We start from the raw sequence: 23,535 nt of genomic DNA on the forward strand, positions 1-23,535 counted from the left end.
AGGGAAAGGAAACAAAACCAACAGCTTGCCCTTACTAGAAAGTGGCTCAGTTTTCAGTTTTCTCATGGTTTCATAAAGTATGAAGCATGAGAGTAGTAGCTCATGTATATAATCTTAGCTACTCAAGGGGCTGAGATCTGAGGATCACAGTTCAAAGCCAGTCTAGGCAGCAAAGTCCATAAGACTATTAGCTCCAATTAACCACCCCCAAACCAGAAATGGAGCTATAGCTCAAGTGGCAGAATACCAGCCTTGAGCAAAACAGCTATGAGACAGCACCCAGGCCCCAAGTTCAAGCCCTAGTACTGGCACTGCAAAAAAAAATAGTATTAAGCACCAATTTCTCATTTTATTAATGCAGGTATACAGGAGCATTCTTGTGCACATCTTTAATAAATGGAACATCAATTGTGAAAATATGAGCATGAGTAGAACAAAACACCATCAACTTGAAAGACATTCCAATCTAAAGAGATAATACAGGTTTTTTTCTTCTATTTTAGAACAGGAAAAAATAGGCCATCTCAAGTGGATAAGGTAGTTTCTACTTATTATAGGTATAGCATCTAATTATACTTTATGTCAGCTTTTTAGCAGGAGTTGCCATGTAGAAATGAACTGACACTTCTAACCATGCTTTGGGGAGCAAAGAGGTGTTAATACCCAAGAATTAGGTTTATTTCAAATAGAAGAGTATTCTTCCATAAGCACAAAATGTGACAAGAAGAAACTTATATAACAAAAGATAACAGAGTTTCATTATTATTTGCTGATATTTAGAAAAGATGTGCTGATACTTAGAAAAGACTCACTGAAAGCTGGGCACTGTGGTGCATACCTATTATTCAACACTAGAAGGCCAGGCAGGAAGATCTTGAATTTGAGGCCAGCTTGGGCTATAGAACAAGACACTGTCTCAAAATAAATTTTTAAAGGAAAAAAGAGCCAATGAAGAAAAAATACAATTTTAGCTATGTCTGAGATATGGGGCCTTAGAAAATCCAATCTTCCAGAAAGTTTTTTTTTTAACTTTTCTATTGAGAAAATCTGTTTTCTAAACCATTTCTTGTTAAAGGGATCTACCTATTACTTGACTTAAAGTAAGTAATTCTGGAACATTTTGCCTATGACCTTCACATTGGATCCATGCTTTTGAAACCCAGTGGGTTTTAATCTTCCAGAGACCACCATGATTCTACCCAATGTATTAAGGTTGGGTTTTTTTTTTTTTTTTTTTTGTCGGTCGTGGGGGCTTGAACTCTGGGCCTGGGCGCTGTCCCTCAGCTCTTCAGCTCAAGGCGAGCGCTCTACCACTTGAGCTATAGCGCCACTTCCGGTTTTCTGGTGGTTTATTGGAGATAGGAGTCTCATGGTCTTTCCTGCCCGGGCTGGCTTTGAACCGCGATCCTCAGATCTCAGCCTCCTGAGTAGCTAGGATTACAGGCGTGAGCCACCAGCGCCCGGCTAAGGTTGGGTTTTTATGACAGGATCACAGGTATGTATTGCATTACAAAGAGATTTATTTTCAGTACACTTCACTTTCATCCCCCACCCCTTTTTTTTTTCCAATTTTATTCTTGACCAATATGAGTTAGCCAGATATACTAGACAATGCTTCCTATCATATTGCTACTGTGGCTTCAGGATGATTTTATTCCAAAGGTCTTTAAGACAACAGGAAAGACAAGTTTCAGGATAAGACAAGTCTCAAGACAACTGAAATCTTTTGAAAGCTTCACCTGCCTCTTGGAGCCACTGATTTATTTATATTTGAATCTGTGTCCTGACAAAGTGTTTGTCATACTTATAAGTTAACCATAATACCTAACCAGATAGGGATGGAAAAACACAAAACTGAGATCATAAGAGGAAGCAGTGTTTGTTTTTTTTTAAACCAGCAATGCAGATAATAGGCAAATGTGCCACCCTGAGAATGGTAAAGGTGGTCAATAATACAGAAAAAAGCAACCAGAATTACTTAGCAAGAAATAGTTATGCTTTGGTGTGAATGTCCTAATAACATTTCATATTTCACACAGAGTTCAGAGTATAGACATGATCCAGTCATTTTGAGAATATGAGGCTGTTTTATTTGATTGGTGCCCAGCAACTATCCACAAAATGGAGGGGGATACAACTGTGTTGAGAGGCAACTACTTCAGGCCCCCCTTGGACATGGCAAACTCTTTCTCTAATTGTCCTTTGAAGGCCCTGCTGGTGATTCTGATACACTGCCGGTCAGGTGAAAAACAGCTTCAATAATATTTTTCAAACAATGGCTCATTATTTACAACCCACTGATTCATACTGACTTAGTGCCTGGCCTTTCTAAACAAATGACCTCATACTTAATCGAGGTCAATGGAGAACCAGCCTGGAGCCTCACCTTCATTATAGCACCTTGAACAGGTGGGAGATTATCTGCTTTTCAAAATTCTTCATTACACTCATTTATTTGCTCTGTGTCCCAATGATTTACACTGTGAGAAGGGGTTTTTGGAGTTTTATTATTTATCTCAGGAATTCAGACAATGCTGCTTATGACCATTATCTTAAAAGGGTAAACATATTCCTATATCTGAAATATACATGTTACAATTTCCACTAAATACAGGAATTGGCACTTTTGAACAATTTTGTGTATTCTAGTTGCTTATCTCCAAGCAAATATGAGATATTTGTCTGGATTTTAGATTCTGTTTAGGTTAGCTAATAAAAAGGTTTATGTTTGCCAAGTAATTTATGAATGTTAAAACAGAGTTCTTGGAAGTCATATAATCCAACTCCTGCATTCCACAGATGGGAAACTACAGCCCAGGTTGAAATGCGATTTCCACAAGATTCTGCCTGAGATGTCTATCCATTAAGTTTGTGCCAAGCTAGATTTTTCTTAGCCCAATTTAGCATAGGATTTAGTGTGTGCAGAATGTGGAGTTTCCATCAGCCTCACTCAGCCATACAGGAGCCAGCTCGGTAACATACCCATATGAATGTGGGTATTCGAGTACATGTCTTTTAATGGCTAGGACAAATAGATTATTAAAAGTCCCAGAAAAACACTAAGCCAGGCATAAGGTAGGCAGTTAGGTGAGCTGATCCGTGCCTGGCAGGAGGGGTATTGGACAAGCAGAGTCCCTGGCTGAGCAGAGGGGGCAGTGAGGGACTTGGCATGCACTTAGTCCCTCTGTACCAGAGCCGGCAAAGTCAGTCCAGCCAAAGCCGGGGGCTGAGAGTCAAAGCAAGCAGAAAGAAACCAACAAATAGTTGGGGGAGTCCACATGCTAGGAGTCGCGGTAGGTGAGAAGTGAAGATGAAACGGAATACTTTACCGACTAGCCACGGGCTGACAGATGGGCTAGATGGACAGAAAAGAATTAGTGAGTTGAGGATACTCAAAGGGATACCCCACACATGTCTGAGAGATCTTACCTTTTACAAAATTTTCCTGAGACAACAGGGCCAGGGTCTAGATGCATCTCCAAGGTCAAGATGCATCTTCCAAGGTCAAGGAATATAGAGTCAAATTGGGTCATTGTATTTTAGGCACTGCCGCTGGGGAACATGGATGGCAATGAGAGAGGGGGCTAGCTAGGGGGCTCCACAGAATTTCTAGAAGCCAGCTCCACTTAAGAACGTATATCCCTGAAGACTGCATGTTCCTAGAAAACAGAAGCAAACAGCATTCTGGAAGAGAAACATCTGACGGCCACTAACCTTTAATCGTGCCACAAAGTGAGTGGCCACGTTGAGTTCGGAGGCGGGGTTCCCCAGGATGATCTCGAAGCGGTACTGCAGACCCAGCTTGTCGCGCACCTCCTGCAGCCGCTCCTTGGCCAGCATGGCCAGCTGCACCGAGGGCACCCTTATGATGAGCATGTGGCCCCTCCCACTCTTGGTTTTTCCTGGGGAGCTGATGAGGTCATCTATAATGCTGAGCGTTTCAGGTGTGCTGTGGTCTCGGAGCGACGCCATGGTGGTGAGGGCCATCAGGGCCTCCGAGTACTGCTGGATCAGAAGATAGCAGCGGACGACCATGCTGTGCAATCTGGGGTACCTTCAACAGAACACGGGGAGCCGCACTCAGCCACAGGCAGGCCCGGCTGGAACAGCAAGGCTTGTGCAGTGGAAATCAGATGAAACATTGGGTGGGGGGGAGAAAGGGGGTTAGCTTCAGAAAGACCTGGGATCCCACATCACTAGGAGAAGTTTCATTGTCAAAGCCTGTTGGGCCAGCTGAAGCACATGTAAAAGGTTTAGGGGCGGTCAGCTGGGCTTCACTTTTCAAAGTGTGGTCTGCAGGCCAGCAGCACCGGAGAGCTTGTTAGCACTGCCAGAGCGTCCCCCAACATGGCTGAACTAGGGTCTATAGCTGACTAGGGGCCCTCAGGTAACTCGATGCACATTACATTCAGAGGCATGCTGGTCCAGGTAGGTTATTTGTTACATGTTTTGTAGTTGTATAAAGGAATTTCAATTCAACGAGTCAGATTATGAGTACAATTCATCTCCATCAATGTTACCCCTTCCATCCTCCTCCCCCAAGGTTAACAGTTGATGGCATCAAGCTGGATGGTCCCTGGATCTTAACCTCTACTTGGTGCCATTGGATGAGAATGGCAGTATCATGGCCTTATGACATGTAGGTTTACAGTAAAGAAAATGAAGACATTATTGTGGTATCCGTGAAGTGTTAAGCATAACAGGTGTTACTGGTTTGAGGTCAGTCCCACAGACAGCAGTAACTGTGTCCTCTATAAAAAGTGGTGTGAAAAAATAAATTGAAGCTGACTGGGGAAAGAGCACCCCCTGGTGGTGTAGCCTCTTATTACTCAGAACGGTCCTTGCTCAAGGGAGAGGAGCAAATCTGAGTCTGGAAGTGGCACCTCATGGTACCATTATTCTCCCCTTGCTAGACTTCTAGGTAAAGGGACTGTTTTGCTCTTATTGGAAGTTTTACCATTACAGAGCAGGTAAAAGAGAAACCTCCCATTTAGATGCTCTTTCTGAGGAAGTTAGGCCTGATGACCCGATAAGTGCAAATAGGTAAAGAGGCCCCACTTACAGCATGAAGAGATAGGGACTAGCCAAGAAGGTAGATGCCAGGCCTAGGGTTGGCTGAGAAGTTCCTAAAGTCTGAAAAGGTAAGGCTGAGTGAAGACATTTTATTTCTGGATGCCAGCCAGGAGAAGTGTGACCCAACAGTGGGTAGCTAGTGGGGAATGTCACCCTTGTGTCACTTTGTAATTCTATGTAGAATACCACAATCCCCCCCTCCCCCCACCAGCCTTGCACAGTAAAGCTCAGCGTCAAAGGCCTGGCAGAGGCATCAACACTACATGGTTTTGAAGACTTTTGAGGGCAAAGGAATAGAGGTAACTTGTATTCTAGCCACCACTGCCTTTGTGTAACTTATAAGAAGCTATGAGAAATTTAGCTACTTGTTCCAGATCATACAAACGGACAGCTACAGAACTGGGTCTCATTTTATTTAGGTCTCTATAATAGTAGGTTGCAGCAAAGTGAAGAAAGCCTTGGTTTCACTAATCCTGGGCTGGTCCTTTCAGCTGCTCAATAAATCATAGCTATTATTAGCCTGGGGACACTATGTTGGAGAAGCATGGATGATCTATGTTTGTGTAGAAAAACTGAAGTTAGAATAAAAGAAAACATTAAAATATAGGCATTTACATTTCACACCCTCAGAGCACTATGTTTCTTTTTTTTCAAGTGAATTGTTTCTCTACTCTGTTTGCATTAAACTACAGATTTCTAATCATTACAAAACTTGTAACAGAAGTTTAGGAGATAGTTCCTTAAAACACAAGCTATATATATATATATATATTTGCCAGTCCTGGGGATTGAATTCAGGGTTAACACTCTACCACTTGAGCCACAGTGCCACTTCTGGCATTTCCTGTTCATGTGGTCCTGAGGAATCGAACCCAGGGCTTCATGCATGCTAGGCAAGCACTCTACCACTCAGCCACATTCCCAGCCCCAAGCTATAAAATTCTGATGTTATGGGGAATAAAGAGGCATTCTAATCGGGCAGATCAAATGGGTAAAAGTGGTATTTTGAGTTAATATACATTAATAGTAAAAAGAGGGCTTTGTTGTGATAATTCCAAGATGTGTATAGTTTGCTCTGAATAAGTTCACCCCTGTTCTATTTTCCTCCTTTCAAACAGTTTGTTTGACAGTTTAGTGGGTCTCTCTCTCTCTCTCTCTCTCTCTCTCTCTATATATATATATATATGTGTGTGTGTGTGTGTGTGTGTGTGTAAACATACACACACACACACACACACACTCTCTTACATCAACTCCCCCTCCCATACTGTCTCTTTTCTCCATTCCCTCCCATTGATTCCCTCCAAGGTGGGAAACTTTTAAAGGAGAGACTCATGGATGATTTTGGAAATTTAAGATCACATGTTTTGTAAAAGGATTAATGTCATAGTGTCAGTTTTCTCATCCCCAACAGCTGTAGAATATGAGCTCCTTCTCGGAGCTTCTCCTTTTTCCTGAGGCAGCATTACAACTTGCTGGGTGAAATACATCTACTTGTCCTCATTTTTATTTCCCTTTGTTTCTTACCAAAATTATAGAGCAGATTATTAAATAGCTGACCTGTGATTGGAATCAGGGTCTTTCTCTCTCTCTCTCTCTCTCTAACCCCCCCCTCTCCTTTTCTTGGCTTGAACTCAGGGACTGGGCACTGTCCCTGAGCTTTTGTGCTCAGGGCTAGAGCCACAGCTCCACTTTCAGCTTTTGGGTGGTTAATTGAAGATTAGAATCTCACAGAATTTCCTGTCCTGGCTGGCTTTGAACTGTGATCCTCAGCCTGCAAAGTAGCTAGGATTACAGGCATGAAGCACCAACACCCAGCCTAAAGCCTTATTGGCCATAGTTGATGATCAAATAGTACTAGGGCAGAAGGTAGGATGGGACACTGTTAGATAAAAGGCTTTACATACTCAAGAGTCTATGATTCAGGGTCAGAAATGAAAAAAAAAGTTTCAAAGTTAGACCTGATAAAAGACAGAAGAATTCTGATCTTCAACCCTCAAGGTCAGGGACTAGAGAAAAGGTGCCGAGAACTGAACATGTTTAGCTGCTTTGATTGCTCCTTAACTTCCTTCTGTCTCTTGACAGAGGTCTCTTTTTAAAACATGGTGTTCCATTCTACTGTAGGTCAGTGTTTTCCTTTGTTTGGCTGGGATAGCCATAGAAAACTCATGGGAGTAGAAGGTCATCTTAGGAAAAAGCTATTTATATTTGGCTTTGCATATCATCTGCATGGGCTCTATCAAACTTGCTATGATGTGAACAGAAAAGCATTTGGCTATTTTCGATCTGCAAGTACAACGAAAGCAAAGGGCAGAAGTCCTTACCTCTCCAAGAGTGTGTTCACCATCTTCTCAAAGGTCTCGTCGCATCTCAAAAGTGGGCTGGTGACCCCCCACTGCAGAGACTTGCTGTACTCGTTCAAGCCGAAGTACAGCTTCTCCTCACAGCCCACATCCTCCTGATTGAAAACACAGGGCAAATCCCCAATAAAGACAGGATACTGTGTGTTGTGGTTTTTATGGGTGTGGGGTGGGGCAGGGTGAAGGGGTAGGCATGAAGAGGTTATTTCCTGGGAGGTAAAAGAAAAACTGTGTTTTGTTATGTGACCTAATACCAAATCTGAATATCTCTCTTCACTTTGATTGAACTTTATATGTAATTAGCAGAGTGTTGATATACTCTGTAGGCAAATTGTAACTACAGGGATGATTTGTTTTCTTTCTTTTCTCTTTTTGGTTTTGGTTTAGACAGACCTGTACAGATGGCTTCTAACTCCTAATCTTTCCCTACTGGAAGCAGCACTCTATTTGGATATGTTTGATATCCACAGAACTCTGAAAACTCTAAATCTCCTGTTTCAACTTTTCTAACATCATTCAATGACATAACTCATAGAAGTTCATCATTTCAAAAATTAGGTTAAAAATGTAATGTGGCCGAGTGCCGGTAGCTCACGCCTATAATCCTAGCTACTCAAGAGCCTGAGATCTGAGGATCCTGGTTCAAAGCCAGCCCAGGCAGGAAAACCCATGAGACTCTTGTCTGCAATAAACCACCAGAAAAGTGGAAGTGGCACTGTGGCTCAAGTAATAGAGTGCTTGCTTTGAGCTGAAGAGATGAGGGACAGTGCCCAGGCCCAGAGTTCAAGACCTCTCCCCCCCAAAAATGTGTACCCTTTCTGCCCTCTTTCATGGAATACACAGCATTGGCCCTTCCCCTTTCATGATGACTTAGTCATTGCTACAAAAATAAGCTGCTATTTTGGGAAATGACCCAAGGGTGTCCTCAGAGGATCCTGAGACATGGGGCAAGCTGCTTGTCCTTAAAGTAGGAAGAAGCCCCAGAATATTAAATAAGCTTTCATATCTCATGCATCTAGTTTTAGTTTTGTTGTTGCTTATATTTTTCTTTTTACATTTTTTTCTCCCCTTCCCTCTTTTCCCGGTATTTTTCTCTCCTTCCTTTTCTTTCTCTTTCTCTCTCCTTAATTACTCTCCATTCTCTTTCCCTTCCTTCCTCCTCTTTTTCCTCCTTCCCTCTTCCTTCTCCTCCCTCCCTTCCTCTTCCTTCCCTCCTTCTAGCTTTCCTCTTCCCTTCTCTCTCCCTCCCTCCCTCTCTCCTTTCCTCCTCTTCCTCCACATCTCTTCTTTCTTTCTCTTTTGAAGTAATGGGATGAACTTAGGTCTCACCCTGAGTGGTAAGCAGGCACTCATTTGAGCCATGAGCCATGCCTCCAGCCCACTTTACTTTTTGTTTGTTTTTCAGATAGGTCTCTAACTTGGCCCAGGTTGGCATCAAATAGAGATCTTCCTGTCTGTCCTTTACTCTTGAGTAGCTGAGATTTGGGCATGCACTCACCATATCCAGCTTGTATTAATATTTCAGTCATATTTTCTTGTCATGTTGTTCATGAATTTTAGTCTCATTCTCCAATTTATTTTACAAAGGAAAAATAAGGCAGCTTTTAAAAGACCAAGAATACAAAAACAAATAAGGCAATCAGGAAGGAAAAAGCAAGGATAAAAGAAGTAAGACTGCATCAGGAATAAGATCAGTACCCCCAGAAATGTATGCCAGAATGGTGAGCAAAAACAGCTATAGTAATACTCAATGCAGCTGGGCGCTGGTGGCTCACACCTGTTATCCTAGCTACTCAGGAGGCTGAGATCTAAGGATCACAGTTCAAAGTCAGCCCAGGCAAGAAAGTCTGTGAGACTCTTATCTCCAATTAACCACCAGAAAACCAGAAGTGTTACTGTGGTTCAAGTGGTAGAGCACTTGCCTTGAGCTGAAGAGTGTAGGGACAGTGTCCAGGCTCAGAGTTCAAGCCCCATGACTAATAAAACAAAACAAAACAAAAAAGCTCAATGTATGTAAGTGGAAATGGAAGTAGGTAACTTGAGCAGTTGGACGGATAGAGGGGAAAATGATGGAAGGGTGACACTTACCAAGGTGTACTGTATTCATAAATTGGCATGTTGAATTGAAAACCTTTCTACAACTACTTAAAAATAATTTTTAAAAATACATTTCAGAGTTGGGCACCAGTGGCTCATGCCTGTAATCCTAGCTGCTCAGGAGGCTAAGATCTGAGGATCATGGTTCAAAGGCAGCTGGGACAGAAAAGTCTCCATGAGACTCTTAGCTTCAATTAACCACTCAAAAACTGGAAGTGGTGCTGTGGTTCAAAGTGGTAGAGTGCTGGCCTAGAACACAAAGAGGCTCAGGGATAGCACTCAGGCCCTGAGTTCAAGTTCCACAACAGACAAAAAAAAGAAGCAGCAGCATGCCAGTTGTTTTGAAAGACTTTGTTAGAAATGGGCTATACATTTGGTCCTGAGATTTTTCAGCAACCCATCTACAGAACTGTGATTTGCAGGGTACATATAAAACACTATTTAACTTACAGGTTTTAATTTTTGTGGCCCCAAACCAGATAATCCTTCTTGTTGGAATTGGGTATTACTTTAGAGTAAGTAGATTTTACAAGAAGACTAGAGGATGTTCTTACAGATTCTGGAGGCTTAGAGTACACACTGAGCTTTTAAGCCTTGTTTATTTCCTACAGAGTATATGTGGTGCAGTTTTGAATCATTTCAGGAACAAGAGTTGTACATCTCTGTTTCCTTCCTCATATGGACTATAGGCACAGTCACATGGAAAAGAATTATCTCTCCTTCTCATCCTGACCTTTTTTTTTTTTTAATCAACTCTTTCTCTGCACCTGTTCCTTTTCCTGATGCTGCATTGTAATTTTCTAGATAGGATGTATCTATCTGTCCTTATTTCCACCCATGAACACACCCTTTTGGCAAAACTATAAGGCAGATGGTTAAGTGATGTTTTGTGATCAGGTAGAGCCTGGATGGGTCTGGAGAATGAGAACAGCTGAAAAATTAGAAGTGACTAGTTCCTCAATCTGTCATGCTTGCATTCAAGTGGAGCTGTAAGTTTTCAATGTCACTGATTTTGTAATGGAAGTTTATAGGGCAACTCTTTAAAATATAAGTGATGAGGGCTAGAGGCATGGCTCAGGCTGTAGAACATCTACCTAGCAGGTGTGAACACCTGATTTCAAGCTCCAGTAATATCAAATTGAAAAAAAGTTACCAAACTTAGACTAACTTCTGCAATTTTATCCACACACGCTGCTTCCGATATCAGTCATATTCAATTCAGTCATATTTGAAAAAGATTCCTTAGTGATATGCTACGGTCCTATGCAGCCTCTCCTGTGCTATGCGAGTGCGTGGAACTACTCCAAGGCAGTCCCATCCGCCCTTCACAGTCAAGCTTCCTCTACACTTATTTTTTTTCCAATTAAAGGCATCATCTTCATTTCAAAACTAAAAAATAATTGTGATCATATGTAACTTTCTGAGGATAAAGCATTAGTTTGATTTTCTTAAACTCGGGCTTATTTTTATTTTAGCTCTCGTGCTTATTTCTGATCATACTTAGTTTCAAGTTCTGCCCTCAGGGGCACTGAGTACAGGATTGATTGGGAGACTCACCACAGTGTCCAGCTGTATCCAGTGAACTTCGTTGCTGGAGCTGATTCGGGACTGCTGGGTCTGTAGTGTGTATGGAAAGGAGCTAACCTGGAGCACCAGGAGGTTGAAAGCTTCCAGAACTTCTCTGCAATTAATGACTCTATCTGCCAACCCATGACTGGGTTCACCATGGGACAGAGTGCCTGAAATGACACTGTGGAAACAGTGAAGGTCATATTAATACCTCCTCATTTCATTGATTGGATGCAGAAACCTACGCCAACACAGAGATGGTTAAGTTCTTATTTTTCTAGCTCTTCAAAATGGAGAGAAGATAAAAATCAAAATGTGATGTGGGAGCCAAACATGAGGTATGTCTATGATCCTAGCACCTGGGAGCTTGGAGTTCAAGACCAAGTCTGGGTAACACACTGAGATCTCGTCTCAAAAACCAAACAAAAAATATAATTTGGAAAGCAAATCTTTACCTTCCTTCTTAACACTTCTTTTGGACAGATTTCAAGGATTGTTCCTCCTCTACCCCCCCCCCCCCTTTTTAAGTTTGGTCTGATCTACCTCAAAGGACAAGCACTTAACATGAATTTAATATATAGTTAACATGAAGTTAACATGTAGTTAACATGAATTGCTTTACTTTGAAAGTTCAAACAAGATAGGGAGCTTCTGATGAAAATGTGATGAGTAGACCTATGTCTTCACAGTGTTCCAAGGCTCCCCAGCACAAAGGAAGGCTCCTTCCTGTCTTGGATTCTAGACTGGGATGAGGGAGACCTCCCCCTTCTATGACTGTACCAAGACTTATATCTCTGAAGCTTTATTTCTGTTCTGTCCAGTTTGGATATACAAGGATTTCATAAAGACTCAAAAATAAATTTTAAAAAAAGGAATCCTTTTTGTTGTGTGTATGCTGGTACTTAACCTTTTTTGCTTAAAGCCAATGCAACCACTTGAGTTACACTTCTACTTCTGTTTTTTTGCTGGTTAATTAGAGATAAGAGACTCATAGACTTTCCTGTCCAAAGCTGGCTTTAGACTATGATTCTCAGATCTCAGCATCCTGAGTAGCTAAGATTATTGGTGTAAGCTACCAGTACCCAGCTAAGAATAATTTTGATTATACAAAGACATCCAGTGTACATTCTCAGCAATACCAAAGAAGAGGCATGTAAAGTCACCAAGCTGTTTCTACTTATAGAACACTAAGACAGACATATACAAAAACATTTCCCTGCTTTCTGTTTCTCCCTCTCTTCTTTTTATTTAATATTCCTTTTAAGTCTAACAAGTTATGAAAGGTCCTTCTTAATCTACTTCTAGATTTTAAATTGAAGAGTATCAAACACATTTTAGCTTCTAAATAGGTGTTTCTGACATCCTGACATTTCTACTACAGTCCAAAAAAGTACCAGTTCATTGAAGAAAGGAAAATCTGCAAATGCACAAGGATGCCCTAAATTTCCACTACATGTCAAGCTCAGTGGATACTTGCTACTCTCCTTTAAAAAATGATTTGCCTTTTGGTTCATAAGAACAAAGATAGCCCTTACCAGATAATTACAATTTGGTCAAGGAGCAAAACTGGCCTCCTTACACCAATATATAGTTCTTTCATTAATAAGTCCATGGGAAAAAATGGGGGTTTTGTTTGTTTGTTTAAACTGGAAAACCAGGGAAGGAGGGAAGGTTTCGGATGTGTTCTCAGACCATTAAAGTGGCATTTCTTTTGCTGTTAAAGGTCAAAGGGAAGAGATAAAGGCCAGGAAAAAGGAGAAGTGAAGAAAAAAAGGAGAGTTAGGGAGGAAAGCAGGAAGCATGTTTTCCTTCTGGAGCCCTCTGAAGCAAGTGAGTTCCACGATGCTCTGAAAGGCCATAGTTTCAACAGAAGTTTCTACATTCCCCCAGAGTATAATTTTAAAAATTAACAAGGAAGAGGAAGTGCAGGCACAAGGAAAGATTAAGGAAAAGTTACCAGGAGGCAGATGCCAAATGTAAGGTTCCCCAGCCTTCACATCACTGCTCTAAAGGATTTCCTTAGTAAGTAACAACTACTCCTATAGAAGAAACACAGTGTTTGCTCACACGGAAGCAATCACCTCGTTAGCTCCACATGGGAGTTGTCATGAACTAGTACAAACAGTGTGTACGGGTTCTGTTTCACCCTCCTCATAAAAACGTCAAACTTGCTTTGAATCTCATTGTCCAGACGAACAACATATTTCTCTGCTCTCTGATGAGCCGTCCCATTTTCCTCCAGTCCCAGGTCTACAAGGACACCTGTTAAGAAGAAAAGTTTCACTTTTTACACATTTTACATGAACACACATGTACACACACACACATACACAGGAGATAAACTTTTGCTCAGTGCTGACTGATACTGGAACTACAGAGATTTACAGAATAGCATGCTTTTCTTTTTTATGTTCCTTACCATAGTTCTAAAGAGAAAATACCAAATTTTCTTTACCTGAGAATGTTCCTCCCAGCATCTTATCACCTGACAAGGAACATTCTGATCCACGAGGTCAAAAACAGTTGAAACTAGGAGACTTCTGTTTAATTCAGTTCTATTTATAGGTAAAGTGATAATGTTGCTGGCTATCACAGATCATTGGGAATAAATTAAGGTCTGGTCTACAGTTCTTGACCAAATTAATATAACCACATAATCCTTCCTTAGCAACAAAATGTATATAAGGAAGAGAAATATGAAGTCCAAAGATGCCATATTAGGTTATGTGAGATGAGATTTTGAGCTTGTTTAGTAGTGTTGTGGGGTTTAGTAATTTTGAATACTTTAGTAGTATTTTATTCTCACAATACTGGAGTTTGAACTGAAAAGCCTTGCTAGGCAAGTGCTCTACTACTTGAGCCATTCCACCAGTTCCTTTTTGCACGCAGGGTTATGTTTTGGCTAGTGTCTTGCTTTATGCCCAGACAAGTCTAGACCTCAGTCCTATTTGTGCTTCCCCACAATGCTGAGGTGACAGCTATGCCACCCCACTCAGCCATTATGCTTCCCAGATAGCTTAGGAAGACAGGTATGTGCTACTGTGCCTGACTAGTTGAGATGAAGTCTCTTGAAGATTTGTTTCCTTTTTTGCTTGGCTAGCTTCAAACTATGATCATCTCGTCTCTACTTCCCAAGTACCTAGGATTTTCAGGCTTTAGCCACTATGCCCAACTCTTCCTTCCTTCCCTCCCTTTCTCCCTCTTTCCTTCCTTCCTCCCTTCACTCACTCTCTTTCTCTCTCTGAATTTCTATGATTGCAAGATTTTCATAAGGTTAGGAAGTGGAACTTCAGTGTGGTAGCTCTGTTTAAAATAACATTATTTCTATACACAGACATCTACAACAGTTCTAGGTGCATAGAGCTGTTGATAGGCTAATTAACACACCAGATCCTCCTTTGAAATGAAGATCCTCTTGTGAATTATGTTGATTTAACTTTGTTAGTCTAGCTTCTCTTTTAAGATACCATAACTACAGGCAATTAACACCTAGATCCTAAATGGCATAATAGAAAAAGACTAAACCATTTTTACTATATAAAAACACATTATAGGGCTGGGAAGGTGGCTCAGTGGTAGAGCACTTGCCTTGCATGCATGAGGCCCTGGGTTTGATTCCTCAGCACCACATAAGCAAAAAGAAAAAAGCCGGAAGTGGCACTGTGGCTCAAGTGGTAGAGCGCTAGCCTTGAGCTGAAGAGCTGAGGGACAGTGCCCAGGCCCAGAGTTCAGGCCCCACGACCGGACCCAAAAGAAAAACAACAAAAAACAACCGCATTATAGTCAGATGCTGGTGGCTCGGCCTATAATCCTAGCTACTCAGGTTTTTTTCTGGAAGAGTCTTGCTTACAACACTCAGTGAACATTCAGAAGCTATTTATTGATCATCTATTAAGTGTCAAGTAACCATCAGGTACTGAGCTAGCCCTGGGAATTCAGGGGGGAACAGGATGAAGGCTAATCTCATGGAGTTTATGACTGAGAAGATAATGTCTTAGGTGGCAAACAAATCCTGCAGTGTAGAGGAACCCAGAAGAAGTGAAGAGAGAATCTACTCAATCTCTAGGGGTATTTTTATCCCTAAAATGGGGAGGGTAACACCAGCTGAGAATCTCAAAATAAGTAGTGTGAGTTATGGCATCCTAACAAGGAAGGATCATAAATTAAAAAAAGAAAAAACTATACCTATTTATAATGAAGAGTCAACAACATTCTGAACAAATGAGATAAAGATGAACAGTATGGCTGTGATAGGTCAATCCACACATGTCCTCAATGGACAGAGTCCCAGGAATTTAAAGGTCATTCTTTTAGGTATAATATGGTATATTAGTCTATAGCTAGACAGCTATCTGGAGGAGAACAGGCAGGTTGAGAGGTATTTGCTTTGTTTCTTTTTTTTTCCTTTCTTTTCTTTCTTTTTTTGTTGGTCGTGGGCCTTGAACTCTGGGCCTGGGTGCTTTATTTCTGATTGGACATTTTTAGTAAATCATCCTTTCCTCTAAATTTTATTTTAGGCATGATTTTTAGGTTTTGTTTCTTTCCTGGATATGAAAGTGATACTCATTTTGAAAAACTGGAAAATATAGATCTATATTTAAAATAAAAATCATACATGTAATATTTTAATGCAAAATAAGCTATTACTTACATTCTCCATTCCAATGTGTTTTCTTTCTTTTTCCCTTAGGTGGTGTTGGGGTTTGAATAGGGCTTTGAGTTTCTGTGGCTTGTTTGGCTATTGCTCTACAACTTGAGCTAAATAATTCCAAGAATTATTTAGAAATGGAGGCTAGTGGACATTTCTGCCTAGGTTGATAGTGTTGGAAATAACTCATAGGATAAAATAAATGTGACCTGTCCTGATGAAAAATAGAGCCAGAGAAACAGCTTTTCTTATAGAATCATACTCCAACTAGTATATGTAAAGAAAATGACAATTGCAGAATTACCATTATGCAAATGCCATGATAATGTCTGGACAAGATCCACTGATGGATGCAAAAATTAGTAGTTGAAGAATTGAGGAGAAACAAGGTATTTAGCATAGTTGGCATAGTCACAAAATATTTTCATAAGATTTTTAAAAAACCAATTACAAAGATGGAACTGGAAATTACAATTATAATGGAAATATCTGGGAGGGTGAAATGAAAAATTTTTAAGGTAAATGTCAAAAAACAAAACATATCAACATCATCTGATGCACTCCCCAAAGTGACACAGAGAGGATACACAATCACTTTGTGATTCTCTCACCTCAAAATATACAACCTCTGGAAAGACCATTCTTAGTCTGGGAGGTGTTACACAAAACAATTGACTGGCATTTACTTCTTTCTTGAAGATACAAGGAAAGAATGAAGAAATATCATAGATTGGAGAATATGAAGAGGACATAGTAAGCATGCTATATGGTTTTGAGCACACTGTAAAGGAGAGGCAACTCCAGAACCCTCCCTGACAGACACACCCAAATGTCCTACATACTTGAAGGCCTCTGCTCTTGGCCAAAATTGATTTCTGGAACATGTTTTATTTATTTATTTATTTTGTGGGTCCAGTCGTGGGGCCTGAACTCTGGACCTGGGCGCTTCAGCTCAAGGCTAGCGCTCTACCACTTGAGCCACAGCACCACTTCCGGCTTTTTTCTTTTTGCTTATGTGGTGCTGAGGAATCAAACCCAGGGCCTCATGCATGCAAGGCAAGCGCTCTACCACTGAGCCACCTTCCCAGCCCCTGGAACATGTTTTCAATGACCCAATTTGTTTTGTTTTCTTTTCCCAGAGGACTACCATATCTTGACTATTATTTCTATGTCTTTCCAAATATATTTTAAATTCATATTTAGTTCAACAAAACATGACAAAAATTTAGTTCAGCTAATATCTGAAGTGTCTGTTGGGATACTGGCCATATACACATGTTCCTTGAATATTTTATTTTCTGGCTTAAGAGAAAGTCATTGTAAACACACAGCTACAGCCCGAAGTGTCTAGTGGCAACAACTAAGTGCATGCCATGTGATTAGGGTGCAGATTAGGATGGAAGAAAAGCTGGGAAGGTCCAGAAAAGTCAAGTATTAAAAAGTTGTGTTTGAAGGCAGGGATGATTGTCTCCAGCATAACAAAAGTTCTGATTTGACAAGGACAGGGAAGGTCATTGATCACAATGGTAGGAGTGCCAAGAAGGTGCAAGCCAGCTGTGGGGAGCTCCCAGTTTGACTGTGGCTTCAAGGGGAGATAGAGCCTAAGTAGGATAAACAGAGGGAAGTTTTGCCTTTGAGAATGGGTCAGTTATAAATTAATGAATGAGACCTGGAGTGAAAGAAGGTAAAGATGGCTATGAGAGAAAAGACAATACTGTGAGGTCACTGAGAATGAGGAGGAAGAGGTAGTTCCTACAGTGAGGTGGGTGAGCCAGACTCAAACCAGGGAGGGCAGCCTTTCTATCAATCAGGAGGAAAGAGGAAGAGAAAACTGAATAAATACTTCAGTTTCTTAACTTGAGGGGAAAAATGAAATTTCTGCATTTTCCCCTTTTAGGTGAGGAAAGGGGAGAAAGGTGTCACATCATCATTTGCTAACAAAGAAGGATGAGATGCATGAAATGGAATCTGGAATAGCCATTGTAGAGAATATGATAGAGATAAATCTAAAGGACTAAAACACAATGAATTATGACAACAACTATAAAGGTTGAATCCAATACATTAAATATGCAGCAAAGAAATTTGTAGTTTGCAGTTGAGAACCTTTGAATGTTTGAGCCCAGCCTTCAGCAGGCCCTTGGATATGACTGAGAGGGCAGGTGGTTGGGCAGGGAGGTTAGAGGTAGTGGAACATGGAGAACCAAAAGTACTAGGCTATGGGCTGGGTCCTCCTACACATGACCGTGTTATGTTACACAGAAGATGTTTTCTACCTGGGACAAGGTGATTTTCCAGAACTTTATCTCCCTGGGTTCATGTTCCCTGTTATCTTTGCTAATGCCCAAATCTTTCTGATGATGTTTTAGATGATTAACAAGGCCATGTAGGTTGATGAGACCAAGGAAATACATTTTAGAAAGTGAGAATGCTGAGCTGTCAGTGTGGCTCAAGTAGTACAGTACCAGCCTAGCAAGTACAAAACTTCAAGAAAGAGACAGAGAGAGTGAGACAGAGATAGACAGAGAATGTTTTCCTCCATTTTTCCTCTTGTCTTCCTCACTGCCACGTCCTTAAAACATCCTTCTATCCATTTAGACAGGGTAATCTACCTGTGTCTACCTTATCACAAGACACATTGCTCTTTTATAATAATGTAGTTGTTCAAGCATCAAATGTGTCTCACTCAATTGTACAGAATAAAATTTCCTTGACTGGTCACTACTAGGACCTTCTTTCATTTGCTGAGAAATTTGAAAAGCCGACAGGACAAAGTTATAGTCATTAATAGTTATCCCAGCCATCTTGAATTGCAAGTGACTTGCATTTTGACTGTACCAGTACCCCCAGTTTTCTAATGGACAGAATCTCTTGAAGAGATAAATTATGCCATAATTTCAGGTTTAAAAATGACATGATCATTTCCCACTGATTAGCACAGCAGTTACAAGTCTACTTTGGGCAAGCTTAAGAATGTTTTACCCATCTGGGAGCCTGTAATTATAGCTGCTGGAGAGACAGAGATCAGGAGGATAAAAGTTTGAGACTAAACCATACAAAAGGTTTGAGAGATTCTATCTTAACCAGTAGCTGGACATGGTGGCCCAGGCCTGTCATCCCAGCTACATGGGAGGTTGGAATTGGGAGGACTGTATTTCTAAGCCAGCCCAGACATAAGGAGCAACTCCATCTTAATCAATAGCAGGATGGGATGACATATGCTAGTTATCTAGCTAGTTGGGAAATGTAAATAGATGTGGTGCAAGCCTAGGCCTAGGCACTTGAGACTCTATTTGAAAAATAACAAATGTAAAAAGGCCAGAAGTGTGGCTGAATTGGTAGAGTGCCTTCCTATCAAGCTCAAAGCCTTCAATTCAAACATGAATCTCACCATTCCCCCAAAATAACATTTATTTAACCCATTTACTTTTGTTCCCCCCGACTAAGGGTTTGACTAAGGCTCTCCTACATGGTCAGCCATACCTCCATTCTGGCTATTTTTTGCTGATTGTTTTTGAGATAGACTTCAAACAGCTATCACCCTTCAGGTATCAACTTCCTGAGTATCTAAAAATCACAGGTGTGAGCAACTGGTGACTTTTTCATCTTCCAACTTCTCCCATAACATTTTCTTTTCTTCTTTCAATACAGAGATTTGAACTCGGGGCCTGGTGCTTACAAAGCAGGCATTCTACCATTTGAGTCATGCCCCAGATCTTTTTTTTTTACACTGGTTATTTTCAAGATGATGTTTGTTTTATTCCCCAAGTTGCTCTAGTGCATTGGGCCCGTGCCACCACACCCAGCCCTTGTGCTTCCCTGGTAGCTTGGGGAGACAGGCACAGGCCATTGTACTCAGATGGAGTCTTGTGAACTTTCATCCCCAGACTGTCCTCAAATCCCAATACCTCAACCTCCATATCCCAAGTAGCTAGGATTATAGGAATAGCCACTGTACTGAGCTCCTCCTCTTCTTGTTCCCTTTCCTCTTTTTCCTCCTCCTCTTCTCTGAACTCCCCCCTTCCTTCCTTTCTTAATTGGAAAGTGAGTTGTATATCACATGCTTCACCTCAATGCTGTGTCTGAAACAATGAAGTCGTTTCTATTTTCATCTTTTTTACTTTCAGCCACAGTGGGTTGCCAAGGATGTGGCCTATCTGCATGCTCTGGCCCGATTTCCCTGACTGATGCTTTTCCTGGCCGTCTGGCAGCTGCAATGCTTTCTTAAGGGAAAGAGCAAGTGGAATCAGAAGAAAAGCCCATGGGCATTATTTTTTCCTGCTCTCCCCCTGGCCCTCCATTCAAATATAGATCTTCATTCTCAAGAGATTGACCTTTGTGACCTCACTCAAGTGAAGCTCTCCTTAATTCATATCATGGCACACAAGGAAACGGAGTCAGATGGTTTCTTGGGAATTCCATTTGTGTTAATAGCCATGATATTTAAGTTATTTTAATAAAAACAATCCCCACTTAAGTATTTAGGAAATATGTCTCTGGAAAATTTCTCTTTATACCATAACATGTGTATGGGCTTTTTTCTTCTATCAGTTGCTGTGTGTTCCTAAACTATGAAAGTATTTCATATCAAGACAAAGAAATTTATGCATTGAGTATTGCTTATAATGGCTTTTTGTAACATGGGAAAGTATGCACACTATCATATCAGGAGAAGACAAATGATACCAGGTGTTTTAAGTCATCTATTAACAACAAAATTTTTATATTGGTTATCCTTGCATAGTGGGATTACAAATGCAAATTGTGTTTTGGTGCTGGGAATTGAACCAAACACCTCAAGCATGAGGAGTACATACTTAACCTTAAGCAGCACCTCAACCCAACAATGTTTACATTTTCCCATTTTCTTTTACTTTTCAAAATCATAATCAACATCATAGTCCTGCTCTTTTCTATACTAAAAATGGGCAATAAATTTAAATACATAAAAGTGATTGTTTTTGCAGTAAATATTTTTAGCAGGTATGTCAAAGCTAGATCTGGATAATGTGTGTGTGTGTGTGTATGTGTAAGCATGCTGATAAAGGGGTGGGAACTCAAGGCTGGGTACTGTTCATCAGCTTTTTCACTCAAGGCTGTTTGGTACTCTACCACTTGAACCACAAACTCTACTTGCAGCTTTTTGATGGTTAATTGGAGATTAGAGTCTTGTGGACTTTCCTTCCCAGGCTGGCTTTGAACCTCATATTTCAGCCTTCTGAGTAAAATAAGATTACAGGTGTGAGCCACCTGTACCTGGCTTTAGACCTGAATAAATTATTATTATTTTTGTTTGTTTGTTTGTTTTTGGGTCCGGTCATGGGGCCTGAACTCTGGGCCTGGGCACTGTCCCTCAGCTCTTCAACTCAAGGCTAGCGCTCTACCACTTGAGCCACAGCGCCACTTCTGGCTTTTTTCTTTTTGCTTATGTGGTGCTGAGGAATTGAACCCAGGGCCTCTGGCATGCAAGGCATGCATTCTACCACTGAGCCACCTTCCCAGCCCCAAGACCTGAATAAATTATAAAAAAAAAAAAATATGTGGTGGTTCACACCTGTGATGCTAGCTCCGCAGGAGGCTGAGATCTGAGGGATGCAATTCAAAGTCAGTTTTGCCTTGAATTTTCCAAATCTGTTCATAATATTGACTTTTAAATTTCAATTTAGGTTAACTGGTCAGCTTCTGGTACTTTTCTTTTTATTTTTTTTTGCCAGTCATGGGGCCTGAACTCTGGACCTGGGTGCTGTCCCTCAGCTCTTCAGCTCAAGGCTAGCGCTCTACCACTGGAGCCACAGCGCCACTTCCGGCTTTTTCTGTTTATGTGGTGCTGAGGAATCAAACCCAGGGCCTCATGCTTGCAAGGCATGCACTCTACCGCTGAGCTACATTCCCAGCCCAGATTCTGGTACTTTTCTAAGGTATGACAATCTTAAAACAACTAAGAAAAATCTGAACGTGTTAAGAAGAGGAAAACAAAAGCCCGATACAATGTCTGAATCTTTCAAAAATGTAAGATTCTCATGTTGAGCGAGGTAAGCCAAGAACGAAGAGACAAACGGTACATGGTCTCCCTGATAAGTGGATGCTAAATCCAAAATGTTAGGTGATATGACAAAACTAACAGGACTTAAGAAACAAAGAACTCCCACTCATCTGGTTGAACCACTACTAAATATCCCCATGCTGCTGATCACATATATGGTATATAACATGTGAGCACCGTTATATATTACAGACTGTGATAGACAATTTGCTCCAGGAAAGTTAGAATGAACTTGTGACTTTAAATGAGCATCATTATTCCACAATACTGTGAATTTCCGGAAATTATGTAATCACTTAATCACAATTAAAAAAAAAAAAGAACCTCGGGGAAGGGAGGGACGGAGGGGATGGTAGGGGGAAAACAATGGAGGGGGTAACAATGTTCAAGAGGAAGTGTACTCATTACCTCACTCATGTAACTGTAACCCTCTGTATAGTATCTTCACAATAAAAAAAATGTAAGATTCTATTTAGCTGTTTGCATTTATTAGGAAAGGTAAAAGTGCAGGTCACTGAGAGGTTATTTCGGGAAAGGCCCTGTAGATGAGTTCAGCACTTCAAATAGCTGCTATGATGTGTTTATTCAAGCATCACTTAAGATAGCAGATTACAAACGGAGACTGGTCACAAATACCAACTGGTACAACTAAAATACCTAAAAGAGAAGGCACTCCCTCCATGAATGGAACAGAGAATGCGTGAGGAATAACAAAATGTGTGGTTACCACTTGGTGTGGGGGAAGCCCAGCCATTGCAGAATGGCCAGTGGCTGACAAAATCAAGGGTTCACTCTGGTTTCTGAGAGAGCTGTGAGGGAGGGCCTTCTCTTGTCCAGCAAGTCAGTTTTTCTAACAGGTCAATTAGTAACTTGGCATTGAGAAATTTAGAGGCTAAGAAATCGCACTAGGTTCCAGCAGCTGTGACAAGATGTCTCATGTGTTAGTTGAAGTCACAGAGAGAGTTTCCTTTAGCCACTGAAATTAACAAGAGAATATTTCTTATATAGCCCTGAACTTTTTTTTTTTTATGGGTGCTGGTTCCGATGTTTGAACTTAGGGCCTGGGCACTGTCTCTAAGCTTTTTTGCTCAAGCCTAGCATTCTACCACTTGAGCCATAGTTCCACTTCTAGCTTTTTTTTTGGTAGTTTATTGGAGACAAGAGTCTCTCAGACTTTCCTGTCAGGCTGGCTTTGAACTGCAATCCTAAAATCTCAGCCTCCTGAGTAGCTAGAATTTCAGATGTGAGTTACTGGTGACCAGCACAGCCCTGCAGTTTTGAACTCATTCATTTTCCTGCCACTTATTTCAAATATATTGAAAATAAAAAAATTTAATGTGGCACAAAGATTTATTGTCCAAGGGCTGGGAAGGTGGCTGAGTGGTACAGCGCTTGCCTTGCTTGCATGAGGCACTGGGTTTGATTCCTCAGTACCACATAAGCAGAAAAAAGCCATAAGTGGTGCTGTGGCTCAAGTGGTAGAGCACTAGCCTTGAGCTGAAGAGCTGAGGGACAGCGCCCAGGCCCAGAGTTCAAGCCCCATGACTGATTAAAAAAAAAATTATCCTCCAGCTAAACCTCTCCCCTCTGACTTTGCCTTGTGTCTGTCTCTCTCTGTCCTATTTCCTCTTCTCCTCTCTGTCTCTATTGTGTGTGTGTGTGTGTGTATGTATTTCTCAAAGATAAAGTCCTCAGAAGGAAATTGGTATTTATAATTTTCTTTTTTTTTTTTTCCAGGTCTGAGG

At 41.0% G+C, this 23,535-nt stretch overlaps 1 protein-coding gene across 4 annotated transcripts in view; it reads right to left on the reverse strand.

Annotated features, from left to right (window-relative positions):
• Window positions 1-23,535, reverse strand: part of Greb1l (GREB1 like retinoic acid receptor coactivator) — a 258,809-nt gene that overhangs the window by 26,082 nt on the left and 209,192 nt on the right. For all 4 annotated transcript variants that reach the window (XM_070029460.1, XM_070029459.1, XM_070029463.1 and 1 more), the window contains 4 exons: window positions 13,181-13,361; window positions 11,088-11,280; window positions 7,398-7,531; window positions 3,715-4,054 (listed from right to left, as the gene is read on the reverse strand). In XM_070029460.1, the coding sequence (XP_069885561.1) occupies window positions 3,715-4,054; window positions 7,398-7,531; window positions 11,088-11,280; window positions 13,181-13,361 (848 nt within the window). The remainder of the gene's footprint in view (window positions 1-3,714; window positions 4,055-7,397; window positions 7,532-11,087; window positions 11,281-13,180; window positions 13,362-23,535) is intronic.

Source organism: Dipodomys merriami, unplaced genomic scaffold (genome assembly GCF_024711535.1).
Source record: "Dipodomys merriami isolate MVZ:Mamm:240054 unplaced genomic scaffold, mDipMer1.0.p SCAF_2, whole genome shotgun sequence".
Lineage (NCBI taxonomy): Eukaryota > Metazoa > Chordata > Mammalia > Rodentia > Heteromyidae > Dipodomys > Dipodomys merriami.